At 38.6% G+C, this 17,188-nt stretch overlaps 1 protein-coding gene across 1 annotated transcript in view; it reads right to left on the minus strand.

The window, feature by feature from the left end:
* Positions 1 to 1,858: 1,858 nt before the first annotated feature.
* The window catches only part of LOC149262957 (SEC12-like protein 2), a 144,617-nt gene continuing 129,287 nt past the window's right edge, over positions 1,859 to 17,188 (minus strand). Inside the window, exons 4-10 of the mRNA XM_089425502.1 lie at positions 5,363 to 5,454; positions 5,073 to 5,172; positions 4,885 to 4,957; positions 4,662 to 4,782; positions 2,707 to 2,823; positions 2,386 to 2,453; positions 1,859 to 2,254 (exon numbers count right to left, since the gene is read on the minus strand). Of these exons, the coding sequence (XP_089281628.1) occupies positions 2,175 to 2,254; positions 2,386 to 2,453; positions 2,707 to 2,823; positions 4,662 to 4,782; positions 4,885 to 4,957; positions 5,073 to 5,172; positions 5,363 to 5,454 (651 nt within the window). The 3' untranslated portion in view covers positions 1,859 to 2,174. The remainder of the gene's footprint in view (positions 2,255 to 2,385; positions 2,454 to 2,706; positions 2,824 to 4,661; positions 4,783 to 4,884; positions 4,958 to 5,072; positions 5,173 to 5,362; positions 5,455 to 17,188) is intronic.

Genomic DNA, 17,188 nt, shown 5'->3' on the forward strand with positions numbered 1-17,188 from the left:
AAATTTCTACTATATCTAGGTTACATATCAACTTGGTATAAAACATCGTAATAAGAATGGGAACCGTGTAATTGACTATACCAACTTGAATTCAGCGAGAGATGTAAATCACAAGAAATCAACTCTTAATTTTGTGTTTCACCTTGGATCCATGCTCATAGTCTAGTCTTCTAAAAACCAAAAGGTGGTCTGCCTTTTAACAACAAAAGTTGAATATCAAGTGCAATTGACACTAGTATAGAGGCAATGTAAATTGATGAACTAATCGGTGAGCTCAAAATTTCCTTTTCAATAATTGACTATAATGTATTGTGGCATTCAAAGTGTAATGCAAGTCATCAGTGACCCTATTGCTCACAACAAATATCTACCTCTTAAATATCCAAATAGTTACACTAGTAGGAGGGTGTTGACATTGTAGGTACATCACATTCTTGGATCTTTGGGAGACCATGGCTGCAAAATTATTGATTGTTGAAGATCCACTACAAGTCCAATAATTTGTTGATCAGCCAACTGTACTTATTAATGTTGGTCCCCACCAAGCCCACTAGTGCACAAATTGAGGGAAAAATGTTAGAAACATGTAGACACTTGAAGTGATCAAAGTTGACATGTCTTCCTTATTTTATATAAGTCAGTTATGCTTTGAGTTATATGTAGATGATCCTATGGATCAATATATCAATGCAATCAAGTTGTGTGTTATCCCATATATTGAGCTATGTTCATTTGTGCTTCAAATTTATAACAGTATCCATCAATATCACCTCTTGGAATTTACTGTTATTCACTTCAACAATTCTTTGTTCCTCAACTTCTCTACATTGAGAAGTTTGTCATATGACTGTCTTCATGCTTAATGTTTTCCACATATTTTCATCCATGCACCTGCTAGATCTGTCTATATGAGATTGGCTCATTCTTTCAGAGCTGCTTGTTTGTCCTTGCAAATGTGAATATCCTCATGAATTTGGTGATTTATTTGCCTTTTGGGTTTCAAGTTACTTTTTTTATGAGTTGCATTGTTGTTGAGTTTTTATGAGTTGCATTGTTTGTTGAGTTGGTGAATGTGTTTGTAGGTCAATGTCTACTGTGTTAAAGTGATCTTAAGGGAAAACAATAGACTTGCAGGTTAACTTGAAGAAAGTGACGTTTATATTAGGTACATTTGAAGGACTAAATAAAGAATGAACCATTGCTGCAGTATTTAAGGAGACACAGACAACAGCCAAAAACATTTATGGTACAACCCCTATGTTTGTCAATAAAGCATTACTTCCTCTTAGTGACCATGTCTTCTAAAAAGAAAAATGCATTTAGTTAAGTAATTCCTATGTTCTTATTCTAAAGGCTCAATGTTTGTTTAGGAAAATTAAGAAATAAAGATGTACATCTTCAATCTTCAAGTGTGTTGATGGGCATTTTGTGTTCCCACATGCCTTTGAGAGGCACATGTAATATTTTTGTCTTATTGCCAAAATGATGTTTTTTAATAAAACTAATAAATGAAGGATATAAAACGTGATTGTAACAACAAATGAAAATGTTTTCTCAGTGTCATCATATCATCTTATCAAATTTCATATATCTGTATTAATACTGTTATCAGTTATTTATAATAATCCTATTTATACCTTAGTAACTCATATTATTATGACTAAAGTTTATTTATAAATGTTTATACTTTATTTAAGCATATTATACTTCTATTTATTCTTGTTGTACTTCCCTCAAAATTACACTTCCCCATAAAAAGAGGAGAAAAATGTAGCTGCAAATAGTGTACAGGGCTCTTATATGGCATTGTAGAATGCCACAAGTCATGCCTATTTCCAAAAAAAATACAAGAGCTAGAAACTCTCAAATGAGTATGAATATTAAACAAAAGTCTACTATACAAAGACTAGGTTGCCGCTTCTGCTCCTAAATATTCATAATACATTTTTCATTAATTATAACCAAAGAAGTTTTACAACACCCCTGTTTAATCAAATCTTAGAATTTCTTATTTGATAGCTCATGACAAGCACCTCACAAATCAATATTTTTCCCCTGGTCACAAGAGAGAACATAGCATTTTCATGCCAAATCTGACAGCAGTTGGTGGTGAGTTTACAGGTTGAAACCCTAAACTCCAAAAACATTCAATGAGAATGCTGAGGACTTCATCTCTAAAATGCTTTGTTCTTCACCAAGTAATACAGCAATATGGCTAGAAAAATAACGAAAATTTTGAACAGGAGAATTCCAGCTGCAAAACAGTAACAACTAATTAGCTCGTATTGCCGCCAAAACCAGAACTCCACTTTACAAAGTATCTTTAAAAGAAAAGAGCAAGCCCTCACAAAGGGGAAGATATTGACACAACAAAAACAACCCCACCTTCGTGTCTTTGTTCTTCAAGTTTTGTCACCTTCAAACTTGCGTCTCCAGAAGCAGAAACCAATGCTCTGTGCATAAATCCATGGAATCTCAGATCGTTTGTGACTTGTCAGAATCTAATAATAAGCATCATGCGTTGTCCAAATAAAACTGATTAAATATAGCATAGGGAAATAAATCACATAATGGTCAACAACCACGGAAATTGGCTTTAGATGGATAGCCTGCAATATCATTTGATCTCCACTCACTGTCCATGATAAAGTAAAAAATGAAGATGCTTCAAAATTCAAACTTAAAGCTACAGCTCCATGAACTCACCTTGAATCACGTGAAAACTCCATTGAAGTAACAAACAACATATGAGCTTCTTTAACTTTTTGATATGGACGCATTTTGCCCACTTTGATTATAGAGATATCACCTTCATTTGTACCACTGTGCAATCACTACCATATTAGACTAAACTTATAATTCAACCCCCAAAATATAAAATTGAATAAACAAAGAAGAACAAACCATGCACCATTTTCCAACTGTTATGTAATAACTTTAATTTGATCCCTGCAAATTTACAACTTTGCGTGCTTTCTTAGTTGTTTAATGTGACATACCTTCAATAGTTATGGAATTCCCTAGGAATTCATAAGAAAAGGGACAAACCCATATTGTCCACAAGGACAGAAATAATAATTAATAAGATTCAATGAATGATTGATATGCAGTCAAGAAGTCTTGACATATGTATAGTATCCAGGAGACATCACTACGCTAATAGATGACACCCTACGTAACAATTTTTAGTATAATTCTTTTTCGAGAAATGCTTGTAATTCACTGTGGCAAGTGTCCACCTTCCCAATATGAAAAAAAAAAAATCACTTAAGCGAAGCCATTCTGTAACATTCAACTAGTCAAGCTCCTTCACCTAAGAAGCCACAAGTGGGGGGTACCTATTCTGCCGAAGTCACTCAGGACTTGCTCCTGACCTGAACCACCACTTTCATGAACAAAACAAGCATCAACACAAGTGGAGAACCTGTCACTGGAGAGACTTGAACCTCAGTGAGGGCAACCCTGCTTCCACTGGCCCAGCAAGCCACTGTTGACAGTTATTAGTCTAATTGATATTAATTAGATACAATAAATCTAATATGTAAATTCCAAACTTTTTCCTCAGGATTTAAGAAATAATCCATTCTTAATTTTCCCTCAGCTTACTAATTTCACGTAGTCCATGTTCCTCCTGTCCTGTTGATCCTTTTTATGGGATTTCAATTCTCTCGTTTAAACTTTACAAATCATTATTATGTCTAGTGAAAGAATCTAACAAAGTATGATTATGCAACATTTGTTAGATCTGTCCATACAAAATAACTTTCATACCACAATAACCTTTTACTGGCAACAACTGATATCCCTCAAATGTTAAGGCAGAAATGGAAATGTCATAACATATGAATAATGTAAATTTGACAGATGATATCATAAGCTTCAAAAATAAGGATAGATGGAGACATGAAACTCAAATAATATAGGATAAATACTGCATAATGGACAATCCCTAGAAAGATTTGAAATGGTCTTGTGGGAGATCATTTATGAATTACAAAACCACGGCAACTTTATTTTAAGATTCATCCACAATATCCCAATGTCGATCATCATAATCATAAGTGGACTTTCAAAGATCACAATAGAAGATGGATTAGGCAGTGTCAAGATATCCTCTCGTAAGTCTACAATATTTGATTGGATGGTTCTTCATAGCATTTTAACAATTAAGGATCAACAAATCACAGTACCTTTACCCATGGATGTTTTGTGGTTTGCCAAAATTGAAAATGAATAAGCATGTTAAGTTGAACTACATGTTTATCTGTGTTTTGAGAATGGATGGTTTCTTAATGCAGTGCTTTCTTTATTGCCTCTCTTCATTGGTAGGGGATCCTTTTAATTAATAAATGGCTGATCTGATAGACTGAGAGGCAAGACGGTGTGTAGGATGTGATCAGATAAACAAGTTTTTCCTTCTTATGGAAACGATTTGGGAGAACAACTAGCTTTTCCTTCTGAATGTGCATTTTTTGGAAGGATGTAGATAATCTTGAGAGACCAAAGTGCTCGCCCTCCTTGATTATGTAAAGAGAGGGAAAACTGTGTTACTGGTCTTGGCTCCAATGGCATATCATTCTTGGTGTATATTTTTGTTGTTTAGTAATGAAATATCAGATGCATTTCAAAAAATATTTGCCTCAAGTTGTTTTGGTACTTACGTTGCAAGAAATTTTCCATCAGATGAAATACTGAAGGCAGAAATTGGATTTTTCTCAATTACTTGTGCCCCAACCTTTTTCCAAGTATCTGTATCCCAATATGCAATGAGGCCCTTCTCACCTGCAAAAAAATGCTCCAACTTAATATAAAATAGCTCAAAAACAAATGCCTCAGAAATATATTTTTCTTGTTGTATAGTAATTACAATTATCTGAATCCCACCTTGTTTCACAGTGATAAAAAGTAATGGTCTTACACCATCTCGAGAAAACCGACAGGATCCAAGTCGTTCGCCCTTGGACAAATGAACAGAAGAAGACATGTTATCATGCATGCACAAGATAATTGCATGTCGTGTCAGTTCAAAGAAGAAAACCAATGCAATCATATTTTGCAAATAACTTGTTCACCTCGTCCACTGATAAGGAAGCTGCTGGAGCTGAAGTTGAAAGATTCCATATTCTGCAAGGACCACTGTCTCCTAGTGATGCAAGAAAAGTGCCATCCAAGCTGCAAATAGAAAATCAGTTCCATTTGTCAACTTTTGTGTCCATTAATCTTTCTACAAAGCTGGCACTGTGAATTAAAAAATTAGTAGTTGATAGTATACCTGAAAATAATTGATTTGAAATACAACAAAATAATGTTCCTTCTTTATGAAAAAGTTATGTCAATAGTAAATCTGAGGATTCGTGTTTACCTGAAGTCCATATCTTTAACTGATTTATGAGCATCAGGTTGATCAAGGACAATTTTCAGACTTGGCCATTCAAAAACTCTCAAGTGTCCATCCTGCATCACATCAATGCCAAAATAATTAGATGAGGCAACCATTTCATATAATTCATTCTGTGGAGATCCCATACTCAATTTGATTTATCACATTGACAAGAGAGAAGTGTTTATTTTTACAAGTATAAGGTCAACAATCTAAGCAATAAATCATACCATATAGGACACCAACATAAGTAGATAAACACTCCTATTAAAAATGATCATTCCAAATTTACACTCTGGAGCTAACTTGCAACTAAAACAGACACGTGCACTTTCAAGCAAAGAAGCTACAAGTTCTGATGACATTTCTGTATTATAGGCAAAATGTGCTTCTCTTTCACTTTGACAGGTAAGAGTTACTCTCCATTATCTGAGTTACATAACCACAAATTTCATCACCTACCTTAAGCCTAGAGTGTTAGCTCAACCACTTGGTGCCACTGTTGCTAGGACATTTTCGGTAAGCTGGTGCATTGTGCAGGTCTCTGGTTCAATTCCCACAGGGTCAGGTACACGGAGTCTACGTTGCCCACTTTACACTGGGTATCATAATTGGAACAAGGAGAAGTGCCCGGGAATTTCCTGGGGATTTATTTCCAAGGAAAAAAACTCATCACCTAGCCATGTAGCTTAACATAGCACATGTATTCATAACTTTTAAAGCACATTCAAACCTTTTATAGCGTTCTACTCCATGACCAATGATAAGTGCAAGCATACACCTTCTCTTAAGATTTAGTCCAGGTGTTGAGAACTAATTTCTTTCACTGCCTCAAAACATGATATATGATTTCCAGGCATTAGAAGGTCTCAAATATACCCTTGATTTGCACTAGAGGGTATTTTATGGGCTATTATCATGATTAGCTAGCCATTGACCAGTTTTTCAAAAAGGAATTTGCCAGTTAGTAGTTCTGTAAAATACTACCTTTTTTCAATGATTGATGCCACCTTTGTTGCAATTGCCAGATATATTTAGTAATAATTAAATAATCTTCTTGTTTGCACATTCACCGGTAATAATGTATCTGTCAAGCCAAAAGCTTGAACTCTACTTGTGTAAAACTTTTTAATTTCTTCAATTTTGTCATGAATTACATAGAGACACTAGTATTGTGAAATCTTATGGAGGAAATGTTGAGAGTCAACATTCTTGGGCAACAAAAAAAAGCTGATTAATGTAACGAGGTTTGCATCTTAGCAATTAATACCATCTGAAAGGACCAAAGAACACAATATATTAGATATAAATTTATTGAAATTCAGAATGCTCAAAAATCATGTTTGTTGGTTGTTTGTTGTGTGCTTATGTATTCTAACGCCTTGTCATTTATAAGAAGACTTTATGGTTCTTGAATAAACAAGTTTTGAAAACCTGGTAAAAGATTCAGAGCATTAGTCTCACATACAAATAATACCAGTTGTTACACTCTGCACTTTGAATGATAGCAGTGCTATGCCATTATTTACCTAATGAATATTTGAAAGAAGACAAGCTAGAAACTGGAATAAAACGATGTAATCAAATAAGGAGATCAACAAAGCCACAGTAGTCGAAATTTTAGCATTATTTATCTAATGAATATTTAAAAGAAGACAAGCTAGAAACTGGAATAATACGATGTAATCAAATAAGGAGATCAACAAAGCCACAGTAGTCAAAATTTGATAAACAAAAAGGGTTTCATTTTTATGTGGACTCAAGTAGTACGCAATAACAAAAAAGCCAAGGCCCCTCCTTTGGAGCATGCATTTATCAAGGCCAAATTTGAAGAAGAAAGATTGTACTAAGGTCGATATTCAAGTCAGTCAAAATTAAAGAAAAGAAAATTATTATTTTTGAGTTCATGTAGGCTCCCGAAAGACAGGTCAGCCCCACCATACGAATGGGTGTGACCCTTGGTCAAACCAACCTCCTTTGACCACTATTTATACACATTTGGCCTCCTCGTTTGGCAACCAATTCGGATCATAAAATATACATCTGTTTTCTGTTCACACGTGCAAAGGAGAAGGGAAGGAAAACCGAGGTTTGATTGAGCTCATTTGAGAGTCTGTTGACCACTGTTTGAACAAGTTTCTGAGGCTCTGTTGACCAAAATTCTGAGGCTGTTTGACCAAGATTTTCTGGGAAAGTTTGACCAAGTTCTGGGCAGTCTGGTTGACTGCAGTTTGACTAAGATTCTGATTTGTTGACCAACTAAAAGTCTGGGCAGATTTGACTGCAGTTTCACCGAGTCTTTTGGCAGTTTGACCAAACTTCTGGACAGCAGGAGGCTGAAATTCAGCCTGTTGACTCAGGGTTGACTGAACTTGTGGGCAGCTGGAGGAGACTGAATTTAGCCCAGTTTGACCAGGTTTGAACTGTGTGGATTCTGCGGTCAGTTTGACCAAGTTTGACTAGAAAATCAGATTGTACGTCTGCTGAACTGAACTATTTCTTCTAGAAACAATTGCTACATTTTCTCCTGAGTTTGGGTTTCCCAGGTGAAAATTTTGGTGTCTACTACGCTTGGTCTTTCTACTATGATCTTTTCTGTTTCCATTATATTTACTGTTGAATTTTCTGTGTATAATTGCTTAATGATGTTCTGAAACACGCTGAAGTAAGACTATATCATTATAACTATAAGTAAATATCAGTGGCAGACAATTGTGCTTGTCTAAATTAGCATTAGAAAATCAACATGGTATCAAAGCTTTGGTGGAGAAGGGCTAGTTATGGATTGAAGGTTACATCAAATGGATGTAAAGACCGCTTTTCTCAATGGAGTAGTTGAGGAAGATGAAGTGTAGATAAAACTACCTCAGGGCTTTGAGGTACATGAGAGGGAATCTCATGTTTGCAAATTGAATAAAGCTTTGTACGGATCTTGGGCATTGTATTCTCAGATTGATGGATATCTAACGAGTCTTGGTTGATCTTGTTATTATATGACTTGTTTCTAACGGGAGCAAAAGGACTCACATGATAGAGGGAGCAGCAGTGGCAAAAGGATTTGCTTCTGTGACAAAGGGAGCAGTCAAGCCATGCTTCAATGTCATAGGGAGTTGACCTCCAAGTTTGAGATGAAGGATCTAGGTTTGATATATTACTTCCTTGGTCAAGGGAAGCATACTATTGAGATCCTTCAAAAAGATTTGGGATGATGGACAGCAAGTCCATGGGCACTCCCATGGTGACAAATCTGAAGAAGTTGAGAGACTCTCATTCAGATTTGAGCGAAGGACCAACTGTCTAAGAGGATGACATAGGATTGAGAAAGTCAAACCAGATGTTCAGAGATGGGAAGTCTCTATGAGCAGTATGCCTTCTATGAGTGGACCATGCCAAACAGTAAATATGCTTGAGTGACTAGGAAGCAGCAATGGCAGAGGGAAAAACCAGGTTTGCCACAGCGGGATCTGTTTCAAAGGGAGTACCCAGTCAGGGTGACCAGAAAGCAGTTGTGGTGATGGATCCAGTGAAGGAAGTCGGTCAGTCTATGGTTGAGCTGAGACATGCGGCACAACATGTGTTGAATTACTAGCATGTCACAGTTAGATATGGATTGAGATATGTCTCAATTGATGAAGTACAGTTGCAGGGATATACAGATTCAGATTGAGCAGAGAGGGCAGAAGACAAGAAGAGCACATCAAGATGTTGCTTTAGTTTAGGTTCTGCAGAAAGCAAACATCTATCACACTCAGCATTGAAGAGGCTGAGTATATTGCACCTAGTTTGGCGAGTTGTGAAGCAGTGTGCCTTCAGAAGTTGCTTGTAGGATTGGTTGGCCGTGTGCTAGAGACGATCATGATGACAAGTTGAAGCACATTGAGATCAAGTACCGAGGCATGGTACAGAAGGGAGCAGTATGGCTCCAGTAAATTCCTATAGACGAGTAGGATGCTAACATTCTCACAAAGCCTCTATCCTAGGGTAAAGTTTGTATACTTCAGGGACAAGCTTGGAGTGGTTGAGAATGCTTCCCTCAGTTAGAGGGAGTGTTGATGTTGTAGCATCAAGGGCAGACATTCTCCTTAGCTCAGGACATTGACAAGTCAAGGGCATTGACCAAAAGCCATGAAATGTGGCGAGGGAGAATGGCCCAGAGAGAATCAAGGCCCGGAGTGCTCCCCTAGTCAGAAGGTTCTAACCATATTGCTAAGAGGTACTTGGCTAGTGGGTAGAGTGAGTGCCTTTAGCATCAGGCAAGTGTTTTACCATTCAATTGGCATGTAGGAATGGTAATTGGCCTAAGGTTTCACCATTTTTGGTCAAAGGTATTGACCTTGCTCTAAGTCACGACTTGTTGAGCTAGTGACCCAAGACTAGCCTTGTTGACCCTAGTCAGAACATTCTGACCATATCGCCAAAAGGTTTTTGGCTAGTGGGTGACTATATCCATTTGCAAAGGGGATTTGACTAGTAGGTGACTAGATCCTTTGCATGATGCTAATGCAGGATGCTTCCCACATGGTTCTAGATAAGAACATGAAGTGGATGGATACATTAACATAGCTAGCTCATTCAATCTTTTCTTTGGATGGAGAAATTGTTCAGCAAAGAGGGCATCTGAGAAAGTCAAAGTTGAATACCTCCCTAGCCAAGAGGGAGTGTTGATTTTTGGTGACTACGGTCCATATTCAAGTTAGCCAAAATCAATGTTCCACCAAGGTTCCGGGAAGAGGGGGCGAGGGAGCGAGGATACACGAGAGCGGCCTATGCAAAAGCTCTCCACCAATTTTTAGGAAACGTGGGGGCACGTCAAGGTCTTAAAAACTTATAAATATAGAATATGATTTATAAATTGAGTCCACTATGACAATTGGGTTTGAATTGAAAAGTTGCAAAGCATGATCATTGATATGAATATCATTATCTAATATCATATAAATTTAAAATTCTAATTTATAATCATACATCATACATTATGATTAAAGTTTAAACCATATTGATGTTCCACTTCCTACTATGAACATTGAATACTAAACAGTGAATATTGACATAAAATTATAAAAGTCAAGTCTGATACATCATACATCAAGAGTCAAAATTCTATAGAATTATAAAAGACTAAAGTCAAGTCTGATACATCGAGAGTCAAAATTTTATAGAGTCGGAATAACATAAGAACATCAACATATCAAAAGATAAATGAGCATAACTTTGCTCAAGCCTCAAGGTAATGCCCTGCTAGTCTCTGCATCCAGCTGTTGCATGAATAAATCAGGATCAACCATATCACCATCTGAATTTGAATCACTAGCATTCTCAAACATGCTAAGTGGCACACCAACCAACCCCACCTATCTCTCCATATCTACATGTGCATCATCCTCTGGATCAACATCCCATCGTGTTGTTGGTCCCTTCAAATACTCAGGTGTCTTCCTATGCTCAAGACATAGGGCACTGTGCACAGCGACTAACTTCTCCGCTCTTTTAGAGGTAAGCTTGTTCCTCTTGATAGAGTGGATGAAGCTATATGTGGACCAATTCCTCTCTGCTGCAAAGGAACTAGGGACATCTTGCGAATGGAGTGAGGGGCCAGGGCGAATAATGAATTAAATTTATAAAAAAACGAATTGAAACCCTAAAGTATTAAAACTAATGTTAAATTTTAATTATAAACAAAAGTTTATTTAAAAAAATCGGGCCCCTCGACCCCCCACGTCCCCCCTTGCACCCCCCCCCCCCAAACCCCTCACGACCCCCCATGACCCATCACGACCCCCTTTTCGGAAACAACCCCTCAGCATAAGGAAACGACCCCCTGGCACGTCCCGCTGCGTACCCTGTTTTTTGGGAGCGTGGGGAAACGAGCCCTTCTCGTCCCCAAGTCCTTGGAGCGCGAGGGAGCTAGGAAACTAGACCCCTTTGGGGGGGGGGAGTCCCCGTGGAACACTGGCAAAAATTGAAGAAACAAAAATTATTATTCTTGAGTTCATGTAGGCTCCAGTAAGACAGGTCGGCCCCACCATACGAATGGGAGTGACCCTTGGTAAAACCCACCTCCTTTGACCACTATTTATACACATTCAACCTCCTCATTTGGCAACTAATTTGGATCATAAAATATACATGTGTTTAATGTTCACACCTACAAAGGAGAAGGGAAGGAAGACCAAAGTTTGAATGAGCTTATTTGAGAGTATGTTGACCACTGTTTGACTGAATTTTTGAGACTCTATTGACCGAAATTATGAGGTTGTTTAACTGAATTTCTGAGGCTCTATTAACCAAAATTATGAGGTCATTTGACCAAATTTTTGAGGCTCTATTGACCGAAATTCTAAGGTTGTTTGACCGAGATTTTATGGGCAAGTTTGCCCAAGTTTTGGGCAACTTGTTTGACTGCAATTTGACCAAGATTTTGATTTCTTGACCAAGTAAAACTATGGGTAGCTTTGAACACAGTTTGACTGTGTAGCTTGATAGTCTTTGGCCAGTTTGAATGAACTTCTAAACAGCAGCAAGAGGTCAAAATTCGACCTATGGACTTAGGGTTGACCAAATTTGTTGGCAGCTGCAGGAGGTCAACTTTAGGCCAATTTGACCAAGTTTAACCTGTTTGGATTACGTGATCAGTTTGACCAAGTTTGACTATAAAATCATATTGTACTTTTGTTGAACTAAACTATTTCTCCTCGAAAAGATTGTTGGTTTTCTCTCGAGTTTTGGTTTCCCAAGTGAAAATTTTGGTGTCTATTATGCATGGCCTTTCTATTGTGATCTTTACTATTTCGTTGCATCTATTGTTGAATTTTTTGAGTATAATTGCTTAATGGTGTTTTGAAATATGCTAAAGTAAGATTGTATATCATTAGAAGTAATTATTGTTGAAAATAGTAGCGAGAAAGGTCCTTCTTTAACTTGTGTCTTAGTCAAAGAGACCAAGAAGCAGTTTTCCTTAGGATGGACAAGTTCCTAAAAATTAGGGTGAGTTCCTATAAGCTAGGACAGTTCATAAAGCAGTTTGACTGATATGCAAGAGTGGGAGGCTCAGGTTGTTGTCTTCTATTGCGAGTTAGATTTGGGAGAAGGACGAGTGATTGAGTATCAAGTTCTAAATTGAGAAGAGAAGAGTTACATGAGTTAGTTGCACTTAGTTAACTCATCAATCACAAATCAACTTCCTAAAATACAACTTGCCAGATTTAGCCTATGTGATTTTCTTATAAGAAGGACAAAGGCACCATTGTACATCATTGTTTTGTGAGCACGAGTTGGTGAGACAAAGCAATAGAGAGAACAAGTTTGTGTGTGTGAGCTTGTGAGAGGAAGAGTGTGCACGAGAAGCTTGCGCATAGATTTGAGGAGGAATTTCCCTTGGGATTTGAGTCAATATTTTGGGAGAATTCCCTAAATAATAGGAGCAACCTATGCACATCGAACTAGGGAGGCAAGGTTAGGCTAATTGCAAGTGTTTCAAGCCTAGTTCAGGCAGGAAGAACCATTGTATTTTTTGCTCATATAATATCCGGAAGTTCCATAATGCTACAATTACTAAGATACGAACCCAACTAATCACCACGAACCTGTGGAACTAATCCTTGAATAGGAAGAGGATGCGCAAGCAGGATCGACCAAAGGGAGAAGAAAGGAGACTTAAGTTGGGAGAGATAAATAATGTATTGTAAGAGATCTATTGTTCATTCTTCTATCAATAAATTTCTCAAACAAGCAAAGGGTTTTCCCAGTTGGGTTCCCTAGAATTTTTTGTCTTGATTATTGAGTGACATTGTTTATTTATGTTCCTATTTCGCTACAAATAAGTAGAGATAATTTGTGTCCTAATGAAAAGAAACTAGCTTTCAGATTGTTCACTAGAGCAATTGTAGATTTTCGTGGATTTTCTACATGGTATCAGAGCAAGGAAAGGAATAAAGACCAGCACAAGTCACAAGTGCAAATATAGTAAGTCGAAGGACAGATAAGGGAGCCACAGCCTAGAGGAGTCTTTCCAAAGGAAGAAAGGACGAACTAGTGTTATATTTTCTGTGATTGGATGGTCGAGACTAGGCAGAGTGTTGGCCGCGTTTTAGTGGTTATTTTGGGCATGAGTTCATGGCAATAATCTTTGTGTTTAAGTCAAGTTTCCTCTAAGGTCTGGAGCAAGGCCGAGTCCCTTGAGGCTTGAAGAGTGTAGGGCAACCACAATACGTATGTTATACCTATTCTGAAGCTATAAAACGAGGCTGAGATACCAAGAGTTATAGCAAAGAGGAAGGGTGGCTTTAAGTGAGGTCTACGCAGAAGTCTGGAGACAAAGAAATGGCTAACGTATAGCTATACAAGAAGCTCTAACCAAACCGAAAAACTTCAGTACATGCTACAGAACTGTGGGGCACTTAACGACAGAAACTGGTCGTTCCTTAAAGCTACGCTGTGTTCCTTCATGTTGATGTTTTGCTAGGTTGGTAGAGGTCCTTTTTGGATAGAAGTGGGCAACTCATGTACAAGTTGGAGGACTGTTATAGGGCTGCAAAAAGAGCCCTAAGTTCAGTTTTTGTGAAGGACTACAAGACTGATAAGAGAGGCAGAATTATTTGAGTCCTAAGTACAGCTTCTTGTGAAGGATTACAAGGTTGTTAGTGGACAGGTGTTGGAGATCTCTGGGGAAGAAGGATGGCGTACCAAGGATTGAGAGCAGATCATTGTTTAGAGGGAGCATCAAACTTTGTTCCATGGAAAGGGAGGATCATGATAGTGTTGGAAGATAATGGGGTGGGAGAGTTCATCAAGCAAGCGACAACGCCACTTCAAGATCCCCAACAATTGGCCGAACATAATAAGAATGATATCAAGGCAAGGAGGCTTATTCTAGAAGAGGTCAGAGATCATATAGTAGCTCATATCCCTGAGAAGAAGACAGCATGTGAGATGTCAATGCCATCTTAAAACTATATCAAAGTACCAGTGATACTAGGAAGGTTGTGGGGTATCCAGATGAGCAAGGATGAGCACATCGTCACATGTTTGTCAACGTTCACTCAGGTACAAGATGAACTAGCCAGCGTGGGTGTGATTGTATCTGATCATGACCTTGTGAGTTTTGCCTTACTTGGAGTTCACAAGTCTTAGCAGGGCTTCCAAGATGTTGTTAGTGAGAGAGAGAATTTTCCCAATTGGGAAAGGTTTTGGACTGACTACATTCAAGAAGAGATCTGTAGAGGGACTAGAGATGGTAGATCAGTCACAACAATGGACGAGGAGAACCTTGCCCTAGCAGGAAAGGCTAAGAGCAAGAAGGGCCAAGGAGAGTTCAAGTCCAGTCAGAAGGGCAAGAATAAGGATCTAAATAAGATCAAGTGCTTACATTGCCAAGAGTTTCGACATTATGCCACTAAGTGTCCTAAGTGGAAGGAGTCCAATAAAGATCTTGTAGCTGCATCAGCAGAGATACATGCATTTTCTGCCCAGTTCGAGAAAGATTTCTCTTTGATTGCTTGCATGGAAAGCTCAGCAGATAGCAGTATATGGTATATTGATTTAGGAGCATCCTTCCACATGACCAGCAGCAAGAAGATTTTCAGCCACCTGAAAGAGAAGGACATGCAATTTCAAATTGAACTAGGAGATGATGGTTAGTATGCAGCTAGAGGAGTTGAAACTGTCAATTTTTAGAGGGAGTTAGGCAATCCTCTTGTTTCGGTAGCTACCCTTGAGGACAAGGAATATGACATCATCTTCAGCAGAGTTAAGGCGTACCTCCAGCACTTAGCTTCTGGATGCAAGAAGCAGATAAGTGTGAGGATGAAGAATCTCTACAAGTTGTAGGTAGAGATAGGTGCAGCCTTGAGCAGCAAGGCGAGGAGTTCTCAGAGTAGAGATGTGGTGGTTGATTGAGAGTAGGATAGACCTCTCAAGATGCAGCCTCAGTCAGTATCTCAGTTTGAGTCTAAGCTAATTGGCAGTTGCACTGACCAGCAAGATGATGAGGAGCATAGCCCAGGGCGAGTGGAGGCAGCCACTTGTTGAATTTCCACAACCTTGGGTCTAGGTTAGAGTCTTAAAATCACTGACGCTACCAAACCAAGAATCTCAACCATAAACTACTTTGCAGAGCAGAAATATAAAGCAGTAAATCTAATATGCACAATATACACAGTTTTAAACAAGATTGTACAATAATGTACAATCACCAATCTTCGTTATATTAAACCAAATTCTGAATAATACAACAGCCTATGGTATACAAGATACAATGACAAATGTCGTTGCGACTTCTATGTCGTATCTTGTCCTGTCGGTCCTTCCCTCTCGTTCTACTCACTAGTAGTGCCTTAGTCCATCAAGGCATCTACACATCGAGACTCCAAGAGGGTTGCCTCTTATCACTACTGCAAGTCAGGTCGACTACAATGAACACAGGCTCATCAAACTGCTCTCTATGTTCGCCAATACTCGAGCTCCAATCTGCCTTCTCGTAGCCTCTTTCATCCATCAAAGAGCTACACATAAGGTTGCAATACTACACCCAATCACTCACCAACAACGTCCTTCTTGTCTGCTGCTCTAGGGCTACTTTGGGTAGCCAACACGCTGCCCTCCAATCAGCTCTAAGGCACCCAATCAATCACTGTCAATTATTCTCCTAGTATGACACTTCACCGCCTCAGAATGTCATACACATGGCATCAACAGGCTGCTCAACAAACTAATCCAATCTGGTCACAAACTTGACCCAATACACCTCTCCAAAACGATGTTGTCCTCTTCTTGCACTTGTTGTCACTGTACCACTGGTTAGGGCACACAATGTTGCCCTCCACCCACACACAGTCAACAATATAAGTCTATTAAGGTTGTGGTCTTCCAAGCAGAGACTCTCCACACCTATGTTGCCCCAAATCTAGGCTTAACCCTTCAATGTTGGTCGTAGAAACAACTCAGTTGTTGGCTATGGCCTGCGGCCTAGCACAACAGCTGCTTTAGGCCAACGATCTCCCTCAAATCACCCCAAACAGCCCTTAACACAGCTATGTTTTGTCTTTTAGCCCTGTGACCTTCACTACCCAGCCTTTCTGCACTAGACCACACTTGAAATAGCCCTTTCGGATCTGCTTTAGCCCATAAAACAGTCCTGCAAAGAGTCTGAACTCCTACCCAAAAACTCATCCTCAAACACAAGCCCTTCACGTTGTTCCTTGGCCTCCTTACACGTTGTCCCAAGTCCTCTTCTACTACGGGTAGGTCTCTCCAAATTTCAAAGCTCTCTTAGAGATGTATTGCCACAAGATGTATGCTCTAAAACACTTCAATACACCTTGTATTTATACACATACAAGGGCTCAACGAATTGATGAGGAGACCCATCTGTTGGACTGCTTTTACACCAAGCCTACATGACTTGGTAACCAATAATTACCTTTTCAACTTCAAAAATCCATTTCTCTCTAACAACAACTCGGATTCGGACAATTCTCGATGAGTTGGAATCGTATTGTCAAGCACTATCATCCTCATCTATCACATGTCGTACCTCCATCACAGTTTTGGCCCAAATCATGATGTTTTCAACTGTCACTTTTGCTTGCTTTCACTTTAATTATTGTCGTTTTCATGTTATCTTCGTTAAAGCATGTGTCGCTTTCACTCTCATCCGCGTATCACAAGTGTTGTTTCCCCTTTTCTCTTCATATAGTAAATGTTGTCTTTTCGCATGTTAGTTGTCGCACAATGTGTATAAGCTTGTTTTGGTGGTTTCAAGGGGTTACCATTGTGTAAATGAGTTGATCCAACCATGTAAACGTTCATTGC

The sequence above is a fragment of the Pinus tabuliformis genome, chromosome 6, assembly GCF_031772625.1.
Source record: "Pinus tabuliformis cultivar Carrire ecotype Pingquan chromosome 6, CPIR1, whole genome shotgun sequence".
Taxonomy (NCBI): Eukaryota; Viridiplantae; Streptophyta; class Pinopsida; order Pinales; family Pinaceae; genus Pinus; species Pinus tabuliformis.